Source organism: Pyxicephalus adspersus, chromosome 1, assembly GCF_032062135.1.
Source record: "Pyxicephalus adspersus chromosome 1, UCB_Pads_2.0, whole genome shotgun sequence".
NCBI classification, from domain to species: Eukaryota; Metazoa; Chordata; class Amphibia; order Anura; family Pyxicephalidae; genus Pyxicephalus; species Pyxicephalus adspersus.
Window position 1 is genome coordinate 48,898,272 of NC_092858.1, and position 23,796 is coordinate 48,922,067.

General features: G+C 36.5%; 1 protein-coding gene across 1 annotated transcript in view; it reads left to right on the forward strand.

Annotated features, from left to right (window-relative positions):
• The window catches only part of SUGT1 (SGT1 homolog, MIS12 kinetochore complex assembly cochaperone), a 59,109-nt gene that overhangs the window by 15,047 nt on the left and 20,266 nt on the right, over nt 1-23,796 (forward strand). Inside the window, exons 6-10 of the mRNA XM_072410451.1 lie at nt 912-982; nt 3,701-3,754; nt 5,376-5,395; nt 7,058-7,089; nt 17,767-17,863. Of these exons, the coding sequence (XP_072266552.1) occupies nt 912-982; nt 3,701-3,754; nt 5,376-5,395; nt 7,058-7,089; nt 17,767-17,863 (274 nt within the window). The remainder of the gene's footprint in view (nt 1-911; nt 983-3,700; nt 3,755-5,375; nt 5,396-7,057; nt 7,090-17,766; nt 17,864-23,796) is intronic.

Genomic DNA, 23,796 nt, shown 5'->3' on the forward strand with positions numbered 1-23,796 from the left:
TTTTTTTATTTAAAGTTTATTAATACATTTATTAAATATTGGACATATTTCGGTAAATTATGCCTAAGAAATATAAGTCTACAATGTAAAATAAATTTAAATGCAAAACAATGTTACGCCTTTTGCATAAAAATACTGACAATTAGAATGCCAGGGGGGTTAATACTCCAATTGTGGATTTTCATATCCAACACCAAGTGGACGTTAGAGATACCATAATTTCATTTCAGTGCAGACCTGGTTAACTAATATCTGCATTTACGCACCACACTTTTAGGTAGCCAAGTGAATATGGATTATCTGCAGTTGTTAATATCTGACACAATTTCCAATTAGCTGAAGATCTGAAATCAGATTATCTGACAACATGGATCAAGCTCTATTGCTCAGAGAAAAATATTTTTTAAATTTTCAGCAAAATTAGTATGTTTTAACTTCTTTATGATTTAAGATATAGAAAGAATTAGCCAGATAAATGGCTCTGTTTTCAGACCCCTTTCACACATTTGGTTTCAAACGGCATGGTAAACCGCCCCCAAACTCATAGCAAACACCTGCTATGTGCCCAGAAGCGGTGACCGTTGCAGCATGGTTCATTCTCTAGAGGAGGGAAAAGCAACTGCACTACCAGAAGCAACATCCCTCTTCCTGGAACCACAACGCAACTGCAAGCGCATGCGCAAAGTGGTTTCCAGTTGCCTCTACCATTGAATGGGAGCTCAGTTGGGAATGCAGTGCAATGCGGTGGTTATGAAATAGGCCTAACATGCACAAGCCAGGATGTCTACATGGGCCCTGTTTGTAATGCAGCTACATCTGCTTATTTAACCTAACACGTACAACTACTTATTGAAGACAGAAAGGTGAAGTATGTATTTTGCTTATATTTTTGATTTTTTCTGTTCTTGCAGGGAGGCAGAATTCCACCTAAGAAACTACATTTCTGCACAAGAGACTTTTAAACAAGGGCAGACATTAAACTGTAAGTACTACTATGTTAGCTTTAAATGGAAGTATTCTATGCAATGTGTAAAATATCTATCACTATATACTATTCATTTTAAATGGTATTCTTTAATTTTTTTTTTTGTTTTAACATTCTTTATTTTTTATTTTATTGGGAAAAAAGAACACAATACATAAAAAACACATAGATAGAAACAATAAAATCTCAGAGTAAGACAAAAAACTGAACAATGGTAAGTATGGGGAAACAGAGACCGGTGCATTGCATATATCACATCATAACACAAACAAAGAAGTTACTCGTGGTGTAGTTACAGGCAAATCAGCATCATCGGACAATCGGTGCTGCAAAGGGTGTTATAAAGAACAAGTAAGTGAATGTAACCTGAGATAGGAATTCTTTAATTTAATGCATGTTCACAAGTGTATTTCAGTCTCTACAATAAACGTTCTTATTTGTTCCCTTAAGGGATTTATATAGGTAATGTATAGGAAAGTGTTTATCTGTCCATTGAATACCACATACCTGATAATCCTGCTGGGTACCCAGTATTGACCTGTGCATGCAATAGTATTTTCTGGTTTTAACTGTTTAATTTAAAAATAAAAGATAGAGAAAACATAATGCTTTGCACTGATTCTTTACTAAACATTGAACACTAGGTAGTTGGGTCACAATGCTCCGCAATTGACGGGAAATACACAAATTACAGAAATATGGCATGTATTGTGGGGAGGGCATTAGAATATGAAAAAAGTATAGGGGGAGCAGTAGATGGCAGACACAATTCTAATGGTTGCTGGACACCTATGAAACAAAGAACTGGAAGCAATAAATGTGTTTTGTGTTACACCACCTCTGTTCAATCTCCCATGGTAGAAGAATTTCTTAGAACACTGGAAGATAAAAATAACAATATACCTAAAGACCAACACGCTTCAGATTCATTTTAACAACATTCTGGACATTACCTAATTTTATATAGTTATTTAATATAACTTTTTTTTTTCTATTATTCTACACAACATGTTTTCCTGAAACTTGTAGCATTTAGATTTGATTTTTTAAAATCTTTTATCCTAGTTCATGCACTATATAATGTACAGTTAGGTCCATAAATATTTGGACAGAGACAACTTTTTTCAACTCACCAGTGCTTTATTTCTTTCTCATGATGGTACCATACTGTAGATTTTGCCACTCCTATTATTCTAGCTATTTCTTGGATAGGTTTTTTTCTGTTTTGGCAGTTAAAGGATGGCTTGTTTCACCTGCATGGAGAGCTCCTTTGACCCCATATTGTCTGTTCACAGCAAAATCTCCATGTGTATTCATGCAGGCGGCGAGGCAAATGATTCATATAGTAATTAGTATTTCTGTATACAATTGCACTCCGATGTCCACAAGTCCCCTGAGGAAGCCAATATAGGCGAAACCCACTGCATTTTGTCCAGTGGGGAAGAAAACTTAGCATTAATTCACACATGTATAACATTGTATGTGTTTGATGCAATGTTGGTCTTTCAATATATTGGTGCACCTTAAATATCCTGTCTTTTCTCGTTTCTTCATTTACCATATACTTAACGGGGTATGCAGAGGAGGTGAATTGGTGTATTACATTATATTTTAGCGGTGACAGCTGCATTTTCTACCCTAGGTTTTACTTTGAGTAACTGTTGATTTCCTGCAAACTCAATGTCATACAATCTCTTCATATTTTGTACATGTGTTGCATTTTAAATGTGCCTGCATACCTTTTAAGATGTCTGTCTGTATAGTTCAGCTAAATTACTAAAATGTACTATGACTTGGCATTATGAGGAAGTTTAACTTGTATGAACATTGGGGACCATCTATTTTGTTTTATTCTGTACTTGTCATTAATGTTAGGTGCAGCAGAACACCCCATGTTGGTGAAAACTTGTACTGTTACTTAACACAGAATAGTCTAGTCTAGTTTACCAAGTTAAGGAGAACTAATATTCTAACCACTTAATAGATGTTTGCGCTTCTACATGCCTACAAACTGTTCACCTAATGCAGTTTTAAGACTGGATCTAGGAACAATCATATCTCTGTTAAAGGCTGTGAGCCCTCCTAGAAGCCCTTTGCAAAGCCTGCTCAGGGTAAAAATTGTTAACAATGGATAGGTTTTCTTAGCCAATCACTATTATTTTCCCCTATTACAAGCCATTGTTTAAGCAATGCCCACCCAGGTGATCAGACATGCCTAGGTTTTAGCATCTTGAGGAAATTTTTTATACACGGGGACTTTCAATTTAATTTTTCTTGGTAAGGCTGCATACACACGAACAATTTAATCTTTCATGATCACATCTAGTGAAGAGTTGGAGATGAAGGAACGAGTACTGTACCTAAAAATCCATGAATGTTAGGGGACTTTTGTACACTTTTTTTTTTTTCTAGCATGACCCTTCGTAATGGGTGAGAATCATCTGACGTGTGTATACATAAGACTTTTACCTGTAGCTGTAAAAAACATATTTCATTATTTTCTCCTAATGCAATATGAAAATTTATGCTATAGGAGGATCTAATATGTTGTGTGCAATACAAGCAGGCAAATTCATCTGTGTGGTTTGAGCTACTGTGGTAAATTTCACATGCAAGTTTCCCAGTGTGTCTTAACTATAACATAAAATGCATGTAATTCTCAGTGACTATAATGTATAAATGCTTAAACTTAAAGAAACTTTTTTTTTTTTTAAGCATCTGATTTATTATTTTCAACATGGATAAAGAAATGTGAAGAAAATGTAAATGGTAAGTAGATCTCTCACTTAACAACAACAAAGAATTTATGTGGAATACTATAACTATTTAATAATAACCATTTACCTTTGTGTTTAATACAAATATATAAAAGGATGCTTTATTTTCCTTTCTTTAAATTTTTAACGCTTTTCAATGCCATGTCTGTAATGAATACAGTGTTAAAGAATTGCTTGTAACATGCTCCTTCACTATCACCTGCAGCAATAAGTATTAACAAATTGTAAGGACGAATTTGCAATAACAGAAGTGAAGCCCCTGTACTCCTGCCCAAGTTTTAGCTGTTGATCTTCTCCAACCTAAAAAGGGGTTTAGGCGCTCACTGGATGTGTGGAAGCTTCCCATTTATTTATTTATTTATTTTTTTGTTTATTTATCAGATCACTTCCATGATTACAATCTGGTATCAATACACTCTTTTATGCAAATAATACATTTTTTGAGTCCTCAACATACCTTAATCTCTACAGCCACAACACATGTATTAGTAATGGCATGGAAGACCTCCAAAATAGACTTCTTAGTTTACCTCCTCAATGACAGCTCTACTTACCAATTGTCCTTTAAATCACCTCGTTGTCATCTTTTCATGGGTCCTCTTATTGTGCATTCACCTAAATCATTCCTATGGGTAAGATATACTCCATTAAATGGCTGAAAGGTTTGCCAAAGGTACCACTAACTACCCCATAGGAATGAAAGGGGCCACAGCACACATGCATAGTAAGAGGAGGACACATTTGATAGGTTTTCCTTACAACAAGTGTCTGCTATTACTCTGCTAGAATACTTTGGCCGGTGTACTAGAGGTACAGCTATCAAAGTATTCCTGAACCTTGTTTTACAAAATTCAGTTTTCTAAACACTAAGCATCATAAATATTTGCTATTTTTTTAACTTTTTTTACTTTTCACGTTTTTTATATTTTTGCAATAATGTTTGTGACCTCAGCTACCCCTTTTTCAGCCACTGCACGTCATTGTTTGGACTGGCTTGCTAATAATGACATTTGTGGCCCATGCCACCACAATGTCAGCACAGCAACTTGTAGCATTCACCAGCAGCCCAACACAACTGACAGCTGTTGTTCTGTAACAAAAAGTTTCTCCACGACTCTGGGATTTTTTTCAATTCTGGATTTGTCAATTTACTTTTTACATGTTACAAAGAACTTGTATGTATCTGCCCTTTATTCTGTTCTGAACTTCTTTATTTCTTTGCTTGATATACTAGATATACTAGTTATTCAAGAAATGTGCTAACAAACTACAATAAAAATGACAGAGGTTCTAACCCTTCCCTGATTCCCTGACAAAAAAAAAAAAAAAAAAAAAGTTTGACCCAAAATGACTTTTATGTCTATCACTTGCTGCAGTCTGCATTCATTCCCTTTGGAAATTTGTAGTTGCCTCATCCTGACATTTCAAACTTTTATTGAAATGACTTGACACTATATGTTTAGGAGGAGCTGGATCTGACAGTGGGGGTTTGGCAAGGTGCTATGCAAAGGGCAAAACGCCACTGCACTGTATACAACTTGATGTATTTTATATTTATTAGTTGTATTATTATGAATGGTAAATATTCATTATTGTTATTTTCTAACTTTCAGGCTCCTCATCAGCTGAATTGGTAAGAATTACATTTTGTTACCTATTTCCAAAGCAGGTATGCTCAATGTTCTAATTCAGTGGTACCCAACCTTTCTTCATCTGGGGGCTGCTGTTGACATTGAGATAAAACTGGCGGGCCACAATGCAAACACATTAAAGATGTGTGTTTAAAAATAGAATAGTTTTAATTAATAATGAAATTAAATTGGAATGTTTCTAGTTATCTAATGTACATGCACCAAATAAAAGAAATGACAAATCAAGAATTTCTGCACTCACCATTTGATGGTCATTTTATAAAACCCCCACCCCCCAGCGGTATTCCTGCGTGTGACTCGGATAACCAGGCAAAAATCGGTATTCCTGAGTCACACTTGGGGTAGCTTTTAACTAAAAAAAACAACCCACTTACCTTGTTCCGTCACATTCTTGGCCGGGGTTTCCCGGTGACGTTGGTGCATGCGTCAGTGCAGGCAAGAGGATCGGCGGGAAATTAAAAAAAAATTTTGTATTGGATTCAATACAAAATAGCTGTATTGAGTCTAATACATAGAAATATTTGTATAATATAAATATATTTATATTATTTGCTACTGTACAGTTAAATTACATGTTTAACATGTGTTTTGTTATTTAAAGTTTATTATTAATTTTGTTAAATTTATTAAATATCGGTGAGTTATGCCTAAGAATTATAGCCTACAATGAAAAATAAATTTCCATGCAAAAAATTGTACTGCTTTTTGCATTGAAATTTAGATGGAATTAGACTACTAGGGGGAGGTTAAGCAGCCTTGAAGTTTTTTGAATAGGCAAATATAAAATTGGGGCACCACAGCATGAAGTGAATTGACAGTACCATATTGCTCATTTCCATGGAAGTGGTCCCTAACATGCAAACTCAATTTGGGGACCCTGGTCTTGAAATATCCCCCTTAATGTTGGATTATTCCCGATTGTTAGGTTCAGCTCCCTTGTTCTAAAGACATATTATGTTTGTTAAAAGTGCCCAACACAGAAAATTCTCTAGGATGCATTACTGTATGTTTTAACATCATTGACCATACACATGGATGATGGGTGATCTGTGCTACATCTGAACTATAGAACCTTCTTCATAAATCAGAACAAAAGCTGCCACTTAAAATATTGTCCATGAAAGCTCAGGAAATGTTTTTGTATTCCTTAAAGCCTGTTTGAATCTAATAACCTCCCTGGTGGTATTCCTGAGTGTGGCTCGGAGTGAAGCGGTAACCCCGAGTCACACTCGGGGTGGAATTTCCAGGGAGAGAGAGAGAGTAATGTAGAGATGTAAATGTACTGTTAGTACCAAAGTAAGGGAATTGCTTAAAGGAATGCCGGTTGCTGTTCTGACAACTACAAATCTTAGATTTCTCAATCAGTTTTACTTATCATCCAGAGGAAGTTTAGGTATACAATACAATAACAAAAGTTCAAAAGAGTTTGTAATTCTTCCCCAGTCCATCCAATATTACTGCACAGAACCAGGTCAAAAGAAGAAAACTGCTTGTTGTAGAAATCCTTCTATTAGATGTTCATGTAACATGACTAATTTGTAGGGCCTGTTTGCCATAGCAAATGTTTTGCACCAAATGATATATTTTTCTCTTAAAGATGAAGTTGCAGGATAATAACAAATATTTTTCTTTTCCAATTTTAGTCCATAAACCAACATCAAACATCTAAATACAGGTAATTGTTTTTCCCTCTGTTTTGTAAGATGTTGTGCTTATTTATTATTCTGTAACAGAACCAGTGCATGCAGGTTAATGTTAATAGATTATTACAGAACACAAATAAATGAAATGTAATTTTAAATACAGAGTATGTAGTATATTAAAAAATTGATATTCATCTCGGATGCCCAACATATCTGTTCCCCCAACCTGTCTATTTTTGTTACCATTTATCCCATCATTCAGTTTTTTGTTTGTAACAATTCTTTTATGATGATGATTTTATATTTCATTTGATGATAATATTTCATATAGAATGAAAATGTAAAAGTGTGTGTGTGTTGATCTGTTTTATGAAGGAGATAAAGATATATAAGTCCGAGTTTATCTAATAGGTTAGGCTCATATTTTTGAGTTGGTTGGGTGACATAAGTGTGCACGACAAACTGTATGCCTAGCAGTAGTGCTGAAGGATTCAGGGAAGAATTTACATTTAAGTTGATCTATCAAGTTTGCTTAGTCCTGGTGAAGTGACTGAGCGCAACCCTGGTAAGGATATCTTTGGAGATCATCATCAACCTGATCAGTAAAGCTACACACACTAGATAATTGTTGCATGGAGACAAATACCTGTTTAACACCATAGGTAACGTAATAACTATAGAGAGACTGTTTTCACATAGTATTACCTGACAAGTCCCAGCAGACTCCTGGCTATTCTTCGCAGACCTTTGGCATCAACAAGGCAGAACTGCTGCTCTATGGATATTTTCCTTGCTAAGTTTGAACTTCAGTAATGTCTACATGCTGCCATGTGATTGGGTGATATTTGCTTTAACCACCTGGGCGTTACACTGATGTCTAGATTTCTGTTCCAAAAGCGTTACACTGTTTATGAAATTTTTTTTTTTAAATTGTAGACCTGTAACTTACAGAAATATGTCCGAACAGGGTTCTAGTAGATATCATAAATATAAAAAATGTTTGAAACACACAATCATGTAAAAAAAAAAAAAAAAAAAAAATTACTTTTAATAAAATTAAATAAAAGACACAAAAATCAGCTTAAACAAGAATACATAAATAAATGAAAAATACTGAAGATGCGATAATTCGGTATACTGTATAGTAATATATTTTTCTAAAATACCTCCCTAGTGTCCGTCACATACCTATAGACAAAACCACATAAATTTATTTTCTATTATTTTGTATTGGATTGGATGCAGGACTTTGTATTCAATCCAATACAAAATGAGAACAAAATTCAAACTCTCATTTTGTATTGGATTGAATACAAACTCCTGTATCCAATCTAATACAAAATGAGAGATTGAATTTACCAATTACATACTTTGTATTTATTTTGAATTATTTTGTATTGGATTGGATACAGGAGTTTGTATTCAATCCAATACAAAATGTGTTTGAATGAGTTTCAATTTGAATTTCCCGCACATGCGCCGACGTCATCGCCGAGGGACACATACACGCTACGGACGGAGAAGAAGAAGCCGCCCTGCTTCTTCTTCTCGGAGAAGGCACCCGACGCTGGAACACGACGCTAGATGATCGCAGCGGGACCAGGTAAGTGATCGATAAACCCAAACTTTTCTCACTGTATTTTCATACAGTGAGAAAAGTTCGGGTTTATCGATAATTGTAATTTTTTTTAACCCGAACCAAGGTCGGGTTTATCGCTCAGGTGGTCAAGAAGCAGTTAAACAGGTGAACCGAAGTGGCCGATGTGTGCATATACTCAAGAACACAAGACCACTGTGTGGGCACCAAAATGTTATTGTGTTTTCTATGACCCAGCATCTTTAATCAAGATGTTTCTGCATACAATAAATATTACCCAATCAAAATGGTAATAGCAGTAGAAAGAAAGATAAATACATTGTGAAATGGTGAATATTGTACTTCGTAAACATTATTTGGTACAGAAAAAAAAATATAAAAAAAAATCAGAAAAGGAATCCAGGAAACAAGGAATTTTTTTTTTATTATTTTTTTTTTTTTATAGTTTACATATTCAGTGGTAAAAAATGACTTTTGAAAGGGAGGTTTATAAAACACAGATAGAGATTCTCCATTGGTGATAGGTATGGGTACAAAACTATGATAAAAGACAAAAGTATTTTTTTTCTACCACATTTAGCTTTAAATTTATTAACCTAGAAAAACAAAAATACTCTTGAGTATCCAGAGATAAACAACTTGCCCCCTGGATTAAAGTGTGTGAGCAAAAAGGCTCATACATTAGAACTTTTTGTGTAAATATGTTTAAAGACTTTTCTAAATAAAAGAAACTTGCACAGGAACTAGGTTAATTTTATTATAATATTTAATGTACAGGCAGTTCCTTTTTCTTAGATACATATCAAAAGTACAATAACAAAAAGGACATACAAAATTATATATATTTATATATATAAAAAAAAATCCTTTATTCAAACTGTGCCTACAGTTAAACGTGATGCACTTCATTTTGTATAGTCTATGGCTGAGTTTACTTTCCCAAACATTATATGGATTTCTTTTCATGAGTTTATAAATCACATACAACATTTAAATAGGAATAAAATAAGGGCATTGACTAGGTCACTTTGTCATTCTCCATTTCTTGTCTTGAGCCATTCCTCAGTGGATTTGCTAGTGTTCTTTGAATCATTATGGTGTTAAAAGATTCATTTTTGCTTCTGCTTTTGGACAGATGGCATCACTTTCTCATTAAGCACACTAAGATATAAAACAGAATTCATAGATGACTGGATGACAGCAAGCATCCAGACCCTTAAACATCATAATAACTCCAAACCATATTATGTATTTAACTATGTTTTAAGGTTATTCCAAATCTGCATTTCTGTTTAGATTATGGAAGCTAATATACTATGTCAGTTTTAAGTGTCATTTGTTCAAGTATATTGTCTCTGTCTCTGATGTTTGCTTGTTCACAAATGCTAAAAAAAAAAAAAAAAAAAAAATAAATAAAAAAAATAGACCATTTCCTTAAAGTATATAAGCTAATATAGGGCATGCCCCCCTTGTGCTGCCAAGCACTGACCCATTGAAGCATGATGACCTGTGGTATTAGCTTTGCAAGAGACATTTAAATTCTATATGTTAGGGCATCCATAGATTTGTTTTTAGCACATTGTACAAATGCTTGATAAGATTGAATTCTTTGGGATTTTGTGGGTCATGTAAACACCTGAAACTCTTAAGTTTCCTATACCATTCTGCAACAATTTTTGCATTGTGGTAAGGCTGATTATCCTACTTAGAGACAGCTGTCAACAGGAAATACCATTGCCATAAAGGGATGTACGTCCTCTACAGCAATTTTCAAGTGGATGTTTTGTGTCAAAATAACAATCGCATAAATGTCAGATCCCAATTTTTTCCAACAGAACATTCACCTGTCTGTCCTCCATGCAATTAATCATCACAGCAGACAATGTTCTTCCAGTGCTTCATGCTTACTTGTGGACATTTTTGGCAGTGAACAGGGGTCAGCACTGATCTGCACTGATCAACTTCACATAAAGCCCGGGATAATTAATTTAAAGTCAACAAACCCCTAATTTGACATAACTTAAAGCAGAGCTATACTTGTTGGTAGGTGGTGAGCTTCTGCCATAATCAGCAAGAATAAATAGCATACTTGAGAATTTATGGCTCAGTTTTATCTGTGTGCAGCCACCCTTTAGCAATGACATGTCCAGGACCTGTCTTCGATGTGTAGGGGAAACACGCTATCTTTGCTGTCAATTGTGGTCTTCCAAAAGCATGGCAATCTGCTTCAGCCATTGATGTAAATCTTGGGCATGCTCATGGGTCACATTGTCTCCAGCTGATGACCCATTATTCACAGAGCTGAGGTCTTCATAACAACTGGCCCTACCTCCTGAACTAGCAGAATTATTTTTTAAGAGTTTAAAACACCACAAAAGCAACACTTGTCTGATGGATATTAAAGCGGGGTTCTACTTTCAACCTGCTAGAGCTGTATCTTACCAAAAAATATTCCACATGCTTGTTGACAGGTGTTCTGAGAAGTGAGACCTGGGATTGTGAAGGGGGTTTTCCTGTGTTAAATAGAATAATGTAAATGATCCTTTTTATATAGTTTCTGCTTTAATTGAAATAGAAGACTTCACAAGGTTCTGTTTTGCCTTGACATGGGGAAAGACAACTGATATTCTACAGTTCTGTGTGTATCCTTTTTGAAACAGCCAGTAAGTGGTCTATTAACTCGGTATGATGAAAGTATACATTGATGTGCCAGCATCTGCAGGATTTAAAAGAAATTGTAAATGTGTCTAGCTGCACCTGTGCTGGGACCATGTTGACTGTTAAGTCGCTGTGCAGTGTTTCTGATGTGCTGTTGAAAAGGTGTGTTACTTCAAGTTTTACCAGCTTGACTCTCTGGGGTTTTCACTGATTCTGCCACCTTTTCTGATAGCCGTAATAATTGGTAAATGTTATTGGGAAACATACTGCCAGGATACTTGCTGGAAAAGCCTGAGAAAATTGTTGACAGCTGTTGAACACATGTTAATGTTTTGAGTTCTAAACTCCAGCACTTATTTTAACTGTTGCAGATGTGGACAAATGGTTGTCATCCGAGTCTACATAAAAACTACGAAACTTCAGCATGGGGTGTTTGCAGGTGTATTATAGCAAATGCCATCTGCTTACATTTATTTAGAGATTTTATGGTGAGCTTCAAGTTTCTTCTGATGCACACATTTTTTTCATTTGAACGCAGAAATTCAATTGCCCATACTGAATTCTTTTCACTTGTATATTTGAGGAAAAATCATGATCAGAAACTAAAAAAAAACATAAATGCAGCTTAGTTCTGTTTTATAACTTTCCTACAAATACTTTCACTGTGCAGAGCAAATTTGTTTAATCGGAAATTTCTTTTTGGTTTTCCAAGTCAATTCTACCAAAGTCTCTTTTTTTATTTAGGGTTTTTTTTTGTGCTACCCATAATCTTTTAGATTTCATAATTGACTATTCTTTTCCTCCTCATCCATGCCCAAAATCTGTGAGTTGTAAGATGCTTGTGGGTTTCTTTGTATGAATTGCCTATTTCAAATTTCTCGGCAGCACTGCAGTCAAAATTAGGGCTTTGACTAGTCCCAATCCCTTATTTCTTGGATTTACTAAAGAAGTGGTGGCCAACCTTTTCGACCTCACTGACCACTAAATTTATCATTTTAAATCTGGTGGTGTGTAGTAGAAGCATGTCCAAGGTGTGGAATCTGGACAGTGCATCTCAAAGGGGAAGAAACTTCCGCCAGAGGGACGTGATGATGCCAGAACCTGCCCACTCTCCCATCACAGGCTCAGACTTTCTTGCTAAACATCCTAGGGGGGACAGAAGTTCACCTTAGTTGTGTCCATAAATGGGACATGATCAGCATGGTCAGGAGAAGGACCCTGCTGGGGGCGACCTCTGTACTAAAGTGTTGTGGGTCATTTTCATGTTCAAACATGCAGTTAGGTCCATAAATATTTGGACAGAGACAACTTTTTTTCTAATTTTGCTTCTGTACATTACCACAATTATTTTTAATGAAACAACTCAGATGCAGTTGAACTCCAGACTTTCATCTTTAATTCAGTGGGTTGAACAAAAAGATTGCATAAAAATGTGCGGAACTAAAGCCATTTTTTAACACAATCACTTCATTTCAGGGCTCAAAAGTAATTGGACAAATTAAAAAGCTGAAAATAAAATGTTCATTTCTAATACTTTGTTGAAAACCCTTTGCTGGCAATGACAGCCTGTTCTTGAACTCATGGACATCACCAGATGCTGGGTTTCCTCCTTTTTAATGCTCTGCCAGTCCTTTAGTGCAGCTGCTTTCAGTTTCTGTTTCTTTGTGGGCCTTTCTGTCTGAAGTTTAGTCATCAACAAGTGAAATGCATGCGGAATAGGGTTCAGATCAGGCGACTGACTTGGCCATTCAAGAATATTCCACGTCTTTGCTTTATTAAACTCCTGGGTTGCTTTGGGTGTATGTTTTTGGGTCTTTGTCCATCTGTATTATGAAAAGCCTCCCAATCAATGTGACTGCATTTATCTGGATTTGAGCAGACAGTATGTCTCTGAACACCTCAGAATTCTTTAGGCTGCTTCTGTCCTGTGTCACATCATGGATAAACACTAGTATCCCAGTGCCACTGGCAGCCATGCACACCCAAGCCATCACACTGCCCAAGCCATTACACTGCCTCCGCCATGTTTTAGAGATGATGTGGTATGCTTTGGATCATGAGCTGTTCCATACCATCTCCATACTTTTTTCTTGCCATCATTCGAGTAAAGGTTCTTGGTTTCATCTGTCCAAAGAATGTTTTTCCAGAACTGTGCTGGCTTTTTTAGATGTTTTCGAGCAAAGTCCAATGTAGCCTTTCTATACTTGAGGCTTATGAGTGCTTTGCACCTTGCAGTGCACCCTCTGTATTTACTTTCATGCAGTCTTCTCTTTATGGTAGACTAGGATATTGATACGCCTACTTCCTGGAAAGTGTTGTTCACTTGGTTGGCTGTTGTGAAGGGGTTTCTCTTCACCATGGGAATGATTCTGCGATCATCCACCACTGTTGTCTTCATCCACCACTGTTGTCTTCATCCACCACTGTTGTCTTCATCGCCCGATAATTGGCCGATACCGATTATCGGGCGAGAAAAATTTGCCGTGTGTACGCAGCTTAACTTTGCTTTGATATTTCAGCTATGTTCAAACATAGTCTTGCTGTCCTCACATCACCATCAAGCACATTGATATGATGCAGGCTTGATGACTTCAGTCTGCCCGGGCACTGAGGCTGAAAAGCATAATCATCTCCAAGTAACCTGGAACAATCATTTCTAGTTTAATGGGTTTTAAGTGGTATACTTATATAAAAAAAACTCTCTAAATCCTGACCTTTCTGATCCCTAATTTTGTATTTTGTCCTCTTCCCCAAAAAATTAAAGCATAATACCTGACCAATTGTATTACACAATGTGAAGAATGCATAGAATTCCAATGCATTGAATATTAGCAATGGGTTTCCTGTAGGGTGTTTGTGTGGTTTGAAGCGCAGTACAACGTTTTAGGAAACTGTGAACCATTGGTGATCTTTCATAAAGTTGTGTGAATGTCTATATGAGGAAAGTCTGAACTGATCCAATGTATGGATACAGACAACCTTGTTTACACACACTTTCAACTATTTACATTGCCATACCTTTACTGACTTTTAAACAGTCAAGACAAATTAGGGAGAATTATTACATTAAAGCCACATACACGTGCAATAATAGTCGTTGAAAATGATCTTTCACGATCCTTTCCAACGACTAGCGCTGCACGATGCATGGACGAGTGCTGTACATACAGCACTGTTCTGCTCCATGGAGAGGGGAAGTGGAGAGCAACAGAGCGGAACCCTGCTGCACGCTCTCCCCCTTCCCTTGCATTAGGATTGTTAGTCGTTTATCGGCCGTGGATTCGCCAGGACAGTCATTCGGACGATGGACGACTGGTGCTGTACACGCGCCAGATTCTCGCCCGATGTCGGCCCTGAGCCTATTATCGGGCGAGAACCGTTGGAAGTGTGTACGTAGTTTAATGATCAGCGGATGTACTTTTTGTCAGCATTATCCACAACCAAAAAAGCTGCTTCTGGCAATGAACGTCACAACTTTTCATGTCAATATAACCAAACAAAGCTATTTTTTCAAGTAATATTTTAGCTAAAAAACATACACATTATTTCTTGCAAAAGGCTTTGTCTACCCAGATGGTTTTAAAAATGCATGTAAACGTTACTACTGCTTTTATATGCGTTTTTACGCGTTTTTATGCACTTTTATTAGCCTTTTAAAGCTTGCCTTTAAAACTCTGGAAAACGTTTATGCCACGTTTTTACTCCGTTTACGCTTCAAGCACCTATAAATGCGGAAGAATGTCCCTATTGAAATCAATGCGCGCCTTTTCCTACATTTTCATGGTTTTTACTGCATTAAACCCGCAATTTTTAAATTGCTGCAGGGAGCGCTTAAAAAGGCGCCTTAAGGAAATGTCCCAGTGTAGAATAGCCCATTGGTATGCATAGGAATTTCAAACATGGGCTTTTAAAGCCTCAGGTTAAACCCTGGGGAAAACATCTGTGTAGACTAAGCCTTAAGGAGAATGAGTTTTGCAAAAAGATGGCAGCCAACATTTAGGAACATTGAATACAACTTAACATAATCAAGCATTTACTTTAATCCAAAAGGCTTCAGGGCACACTACCGCAGTTTCCATTTGGCCATTCATCAACAGTCATAAGTGCCTCAATACATGATGACCGTATACATTGGTCCTCAACCCCCAGTATATGTACAGCTTACACTGCTCTGCTATTCTCAGCAGCTTCACCTCCTGTCAGCACACTGTCACTAGCTGCAGTGTAAGGGGAGTCTCCCGCTGCCTGCGCTCTTTCCTTCTATCATCTGCGGACCCCAACAGACTGGCACCGGTCTGCGGCCAGAGAGTTGGGGACCTCTGGTCTACTGTATCTAACATTGAAATGTCAATATTTAAAACTGATTTTATGAAAATTGTTGAACAAGTCATATCTACACCTAAATTAATCAAAATGCAGAGCATTAGATTAGTTTACTTCACTCCTGTTTATCAATGCATCATTTCAGATATTTTCATTTTTCTTTTTATGATCATATTTTTTTGTGGGTGTTTGGGGTGTGGTGGGTGTTTTGTGTCTGCCTCTATATGAACTTTTATATTCCTGAAAACTTAAAATCTGGTCATGTTTTAGGAGATATTCATGCAGAAATCCAGAAAATTCCTGGAGGACCACCAGTGTTTACTCAGAACTGTGGAATATTTTATTTATATTAAAACTATGGGCATCCATGGTCTTGAATGCCCTTTCTGACCTCAAATCACTGCATGTGCTGAATAAATATTCATGAGGATAGAGGTAATCCGTTCAATAGAAATCTGTGACTGCTTTGGTTTCTTCCCAGAAGATTGAAAAGGTTATAAAATATCTTCATCTGCTCTGTTTAGGTAACAGGTACACTTCGTCTTAAGGCAGTTTTAGTAATAGCTTTGTGATGAAATGTAGCGCTGAATGAATGATTGTGGGAGAGAACTTTCATTTTTTTTTTTTTTAAGCTATTCAGCTTCCTCTCTTTGTGCATCGGGATTTAAGAGAAATGCAGGACAGTTATTCATATACACAAAGGGCCTCGTTGTTTCACCATTCTCAGTCTTTAATGTAATTGAAAATAATTAAACCCACATTATCATTATACTTGTAATGTTCTCAATATAGTTTTGTGGATTAAAAAGTAAACTGCCTGCAGGTAAAATTCTAGAATTTTAGTGGTGCTGTGCTTGCAGCACTGAGCACTTTTGACCACTAGTCTGCGCTGTTGTGCCATTTACTGGCCATTATTGACTGCTAAAGGGAGTGAAATGGCAAGGATTTCTATATTAACTTCCTTATAGAGTTGGTTGATTTTTGTTTTCTAAAGGCTAATCTTCAGCAGAAATTTGTGAGAGAAATGTTTTTAAAAGCTTAATAATCATTGCTTTTAAATGTCAGTAAATGTACTGCATATCCTTACTGCCTTTCCTTATAAAGCTGAGTTTTTGTTCCTGTTTTTTGTTTGCTATAATACTGGCACTTGAGTACATTAAATAAGCACTGAATCAATATGGGTTTACAATAAAAACACACAATAAACTGATAATATATATATATATATATATATATTATCAAATCTTTGCCTTTTTATATTAAATAAATACTATGTATAGAATGGCAACTTGTGTCAATGAAATAAGTTGTCCTTCGACTGATCATTAAGAACATAATCCTTATTCCAGAATCACATGAAGGAGTTGCATGCTGCTTTGGGTTACTTGGTTGAATGATACTAGGCTCTGTTAATGCTATAGGTACAAAGCATTATTGCTTTACTACTTTCAATTCTATCCAGTGTGTTGTATTTCTGTATTTTTGGAATGACATCTTATGTTCAATACAGTTTATATTTTTTCATTTTTATGTTTTCCCATTATGAATGTGAATATTAATATATGTTAATGATACCCTGTGCTCAGAGGGAAAAAAAGCAAATCCATGCTGTTGCACTTTTATTTGAGGTAAAAAACATTGTATACACTAGTAAAGCCCTATAAAACTATGTTGGTTCTTGACACTGAGAAAATGGCACCAGATTTGATGAGAACAAGTGTTTAAGAAGGGGGGATTCTAACTCTGAAAAATGAGTAAAAGTTATCCTACGCCCCCCCCCCCCCAATCTTAACACTTTAATGCGATATAAATCAAACTTGTTTTATTTTATAAATTTAAAAAGTCACCTCCCCAAAAACATAAGCTGTCCTATAGAAATCATGTGCACATGGACAGCAGTCGGGGTGAAAGACAGCATGGTGTGGTGTTTAGGGTAGAAAATTGACTCATGTATGTATACCACCCTGCTATTCTATGTTACAATTACTGGCAGGGTGGCTGAGTAATGATACGTAAAAAAATCTGGTTCCATTGTAAGTATGTTTTGTTAAGTATCAGGTAATTATGTGCATTGCATGTAAAGTAAAAGATATGTTTTGAAATCTAATTTTTATTTTATTTTTTTTTAAAGACATGACTGGTACCAAACAGAATCTCAGGTCATTGTTACATTAATGATCAAGAACATACAGAAAAATGATGTACAGATACAGTTTGCTGAAAGAGAGGTAAAGTGTTATTTATTAAAACAAAAGCTGATTTTTTTTTTTTTTTTTTTTTTTTTTTTTTTTACTTTTAGTAGGTTTATTAGTTTACTAATTCCCAGTTGGTTCAGTTTTAGACCCATAATGTGCAAGCCTAAAACAATAGGTAAATGATATTGCTGGATTTTCGTGACACATATGCAATATAAACACAGCTTCCCTAACCCTTGCCCCCACTTTCATAGTAGTTAGATCAAAAGATTATCCTAATGCTAATAAATACAGATGCAACTGCAAGTGTAACCTTAGAGTTTTTACTGTCCAAATTGCACTGCGTACTGGTTGGCTAAGAAAATACACGTATATTTATATTCAAGGGTAAGTGTCCTTTATTGTAGTAGGGACATTGCCTGTCTCTTTTTCAATAAGAATCCTGCCTGCTCACTCTTGTATGTGGCGCTATAGTTTTGGGTTGAGCAAAAAAGTAAAAAAGTAGGCTCATCTGCTGCCCCCCCCCACCTTTTCCCAAAGCGACCTCAGGCAGGACATGTCATCATTTATTTTTTTTATTTTTTTTTATTTTTTTACAATTTACAGCTTAAATAGGAGGGGCCCCAGACCACATTAACTAGTTCTCTGTACCTGAACATTCTGAGGTAAGGGGTCCAATTGAAAATTTTGATGCACTTTTGGAGCAAACAGATAACTGTTTGCTCCAAAAGTGCATCAGAAATTTCAAACGGATAACTGTAGTTTTTAGTACAGTAAGTCTATGTACACACGTCGTTTGGGATAACACTGCACAACAACGATTTTGCTACTGGGAATAATGATTTACATGATATCGAGTGTGCGTATTCCAAATCTGACTCAGAATTGGCCTATCACGTACAGATTTTAAGTTGTAGGCATGCTATAGCTGGTTTAAATGGTCGGTAATTGGGTAATGTATTTGTACATGAGAACATTATAACAGTTGCAGCATCCACTATGTCTGCTGGCATGCATGTTCCAGCATTGGCCGGGCATTTTTGGGCAAGTCAGTGAGCTGACGTCAGAAATAGGTATATAAGGCAAGATGGACCAAGGACTTGTCTCTAGTGCAAAACCATCTTATTGGATAGTACAGCTAGGCCATAGTGAGTCTGTTTTGAGCTAAAGAGTAGGCACAGCTGTGCTAATAAACGGGACAATTTTTGCTACATTTGTGGCAAATATACCCCGTGTGATCAACGCAAGAACCTAACCAAGAGGGTGAGATTTGATTACAAGTATTACTTTGGATGTGAAATTGGAGATCAGGATAAAAGCTGGGCACCTCATATCTGCTGTCAGGTGTGTTACGTTGGCCTAACACAATGGGTAAATAGGAAAAGGAATAAAATGCCTTTTGCTGTGCCTTTGGTTTGGGGTGAGCCAAAAGACCATCACTCGGACTGCTACTTCTGTATGAGTAAAAATCCTGGGTTTTCGAAGAAGACTAAGTAAAAAAACCTCTATCCTGATTGTGAATCTGCTATGAAGCCGGTGCCACATGATGCAGAGAATCCAGTGCCAGTCGCTTCTACATCTGTTGTTACTCACAGTGACACGTCAGATGAGGAACAGGAGGATGATGTAAATGAATGTTATGAGCACCAATTTGAAGAGGGTAAGCCACATTTTGTAAGCCAGTCAGATTTAGAGGATCTAGTAAGGGACCTGTCTTTGTCAAAAGAGAAGTTCGAACTGTTGGCCTCCAGATTAAAGGAGTGCAATTTGCTACAAAAAGGAACAATAACTTCACACGTGATGGTCACACAAAGTTTGTAGGTTATTACAAGCTGGAAAACGACATTTGCTTCTGTACCCATGTGAGTGGTCAGATGATGGAGTTAGGTTGTGAATACATACCAGAGCAGTGGAGATTGTTCATAGACTCGAACAAAGCAAGTTTGAAAGCTGCATAAAGGCAACAAAAAACCTTCTGTTCCTCTTGCTCATGCCGGGGGAATGAAAGAGACATACGAATCCATGGAGGTCATTTTGAAATTAACTATTCAGAACACAAGTGGAATGTTTGTGATGACCTGAAGGTGGTGGCACTCCTTCTTGGCCTGCAATTGTGATATACAAAATATATGTGCTTTCTGTGCCCGTGGAACAGTCGTGATGACTGCAACCATTACCAAGGGAAAGAATGGCCACCCAGACCTTGAACACACTGTTGGGCAGTACAAAGTGAAGCATAAATCGCTCATTGATCCACAGAAAGTTTACCTTCCACCACTTATTAAACTTGGATTAATGAAAAACGTTGTTGTTGCAATGGATCGTGATGGTATGGGTTTTCAGTATCTGAAAGTTTGGAAAAGTTATAACAGATGCTAAACTGAAAGCAGGCATTTTTGTTGGTCCCCAAATCCGCAATTTGATGCTTGATGGCACATTTAGAGACAAACTCAACCCACTTGAACTTGCTGGTTGGGATTCATTTCTGCAAGTTGCACAAAACCTTCTGGGCAACCAGCGAGCTGAAAACAATGCTGAACTTGTGAACAACATGCTAACAGCATACCATCAACTTGGCTGCGGAATGTCACTTAAAATTAATTTCTTACATTCCCATCTGGAATTCTTCCCACAAAATTTGGGTGATGTTAGTAATGAACAAGGGGAGAGGTTCCACCAGGACATTTCTGTTATGGAAATAAGATATCAAGACAGGTGCAACCCCAACATGATGGGGAACTACTGCGGGTTTCTGCAACGCAAGACAGCGGAGAGCCACAAACGCAAAAGCAAGTGCCTGAAACACTTCTGAAGTGTACATATGTGTTGAACAAGGACTCGGGTGAATTATGTTTAATTGTATATGTTGTTGCAACATAAAACTAAGTTTTTGTCATAGAACCATGAGGCATAAGTTAGTTATGTATAGAAATGACATGGTAACTACGGAACGAGAATGTAGCTAATTGCGTTTATATGCGTATTTAACTTAAAATCCTGACGTCCTAGGCAAAATCAGACTTCATATAGTATAGGACACATTGATTAGACCAAGTAGCAGGCAATATTTATTTTTTTGGGATGCAGTTTAATCATCACCTTGGTTGAAAAACTGTCAATGAATTACTTGGTGGGGACAATTGTTGTTCACAGGGTGCCTTTTACTCATCCTCCCCTCTCCCACTTTATAGAACTGAACAGCACATTGTCTACTGTCACTGGACATGATGTGAAAATTTTTCTTCCAGTGTAAAGGTGCGTACACACTTCCAATTTTTATCGTTCCAATCGAACGACGAACGATCGATTGGGCAAAAAATCGTTCGTAAAAAAGTAACCAGCCTTCTCCATACTTTTTTCTTGCCATCATTCTGGTAAAGGTTGATCTTGGTTTTATCTGTCCAAAGAATGTTTTTCCAGAACTGTGCTAGCTTTTTTTTTTTTTTTTTTTTTTTTTTTAAGCAAAGTCCAATCTAGCTTATCTATTCTTGAGGCTTATGAGTGGCTTGCACCTTGCAGTGCACCCTCTGTATTTACTTTCATGCAGTATTCTCTTTATGGTAGACTTGGATATCGATACGCCTACTTCGGAGTGTTGTTCACTTGGTTGGGAGTTGTGAAGGGGTTTCTCTTCACCATGGAAATGATTCTGCCATCATCCACCAGTGTTGTCTTCTGTGGACGTCCAGATCTTTTGGCGTTGCTGAGTTCACCAACTCCAGGTCTTTTATCTACCTAATTGATCATGGCATAACGAAGGCTTTGCCCACATCAGCCCATGAAATAGCCTTTGAGTCAATTGTTCACTTACTTTTGAGCCCCTGAATTTTTATGCAATCTTTTTGTTCAACCCATTGAAATAAAGCTGAACGTCTGCATTTCAACTGCATCTGAGTTGTTTCATTTAAAATTATTTGTGGTAATGTACAGAACCAAAATTAGAAAATGAGTCCTCTGTCCAAGTATTTATGAACCTATACATGTAATAATTATGTTATGCGTATTAGGAAACCCCTGGAAAGTATGATATAAATATCACATTTTTATCACTAAAAGTCAATAACTAATTGTAGGCTACTATTTTTTCTGTGTAGTCCAAATATAAAATTATTTCGTTTAGCAGTACAAGAATGTTTCGCAGTCCAAATATTAGATCTTGTTACGGAATCATGTCTATATGACATGCATGCAATTCAAGACTAAAAATGCTCTGACACTGCTCTAGCACCCTTAGCTGTCAAATTCCTAGGAAGAAACCTATAATATATTTAATGATTATAACTACACTTTTCTATAGGGCAGCCAGTCTGTTTTTAAAAGCTGACCTTTACTCTGTCTTTACGCTGTTTACACAAAAGAGCAGTCTTGCTGAAATGGATAAAAAAGATAAGTAGAAAGAATTTGTGTCATTCAAAAAAGAAAACCTTTGGTCTAGGAATTTATAATTATATTTCTGTTTGAAAGAAACATAATGGATTCCAAGTTTGAGACAGCTTTTCTTCATTAAACACATGTAATGTACTGTAATTAAAATATTACTGTGTGGCTTAGGTCCACACGTGTGCAGTGCAGCATTGAACATTTTTAAATATAATACGTGGGACCTATTGAAATCGTGGTTTTTTTGTAACATTTGACTATGATTAACTATGATGGAGGTCTGCTCTAAATGTTTCTTCTTCACCTTATATAACACTGTAAAGCACAAATAAATGCACACATAACATGCACAAAAAATACTTGCTGAACTTCCTTACTCCCCCTAAACTTTTCACTCCTCCTCTGATTGTTCTGAATTTGTCTTGGAATGTATTTATAAGTAAAAATTTGAATCATGTTAGGAATACCTTGATTTTTGAGTTAGTGGGCTCTATTTATAAAGCAGGGAATCTGACATTCCCTGGTGGAGAATTCTCCAGGGCCACATGTTTCAATGGCAGTAATTGATTCCCGACCAGGGAGATTCTGATTCCCTGATTTTATAGAGTTTTTTTTCTGTACTTGTAAAAATGTTCTAAACCTTTAAAGTATATATTAGTCATAGTTACCACATGCAAGGACTGGTAAGCTGCAGTATATTGTTTCTGAGTTTAGAACAAATAGAATTTTTAAGATTGGAACACTTGAACAAATCAGGGAACTGGTGTGTGGCATGAAAAATACACTGTGATGTTCATTATTATCACTTTTGTGAAATCCCTGTAATTAGTTGATTAGAAAACCTCCAGGGGGTCTATGGGACTGGACAGGGGTTAACAGATCACAAACATTCCCACACTCACACCTTCATGCATTGTTTGTTAATGATAATGATTGTGAATATAGCCTATAACATATACACATATCCAACTACTGGGATATGGCCTATAATATACAGTGCTCAACCCAAGATTTTATTTAGCTGGGTGGCAAGAAAATTTAGGCGGGTGGCAGTCCCTGTATTGCGACCCAACTCTTCAGTAACTATCCAAAAACAGCCGGGTGGTTACTGAAAAGTTCTGGGTAGTGCACCCGGCTAAAAGGGGCTGGGGAGAACACTGATATATACATAACTATGGCAATATAATCTACAATTTATTTACAGAAATATATTGTCCTGTAACAATAGTTTCCCTTTAAAAGATCAGACAAGCAGGTATCCTAAGATTAGCATATTTTTCAGAATAAAATGCTAATACATTCCAGTACTCTTCTATTGCACAAACTCCTAAAGAAAGAACACCAGGCAACATGATTAGACTGTGTTTGGGTAGCAATTTAGAAGACAGGAACATTGTTTTGCAAACTGCTTTCTTGCAGTATCTTACCATTAAATAATAATCTTTTCCTGCATAAGAAGACTTCATTTGTAATAATATTAATATTATTAAACAGGATTTATATAGCGCCAACATATTACGCAGCACTGTACATTAAATAGGGATTGCAAATGACAGACTAATACAGACAGTGATACAGGAGGAGAG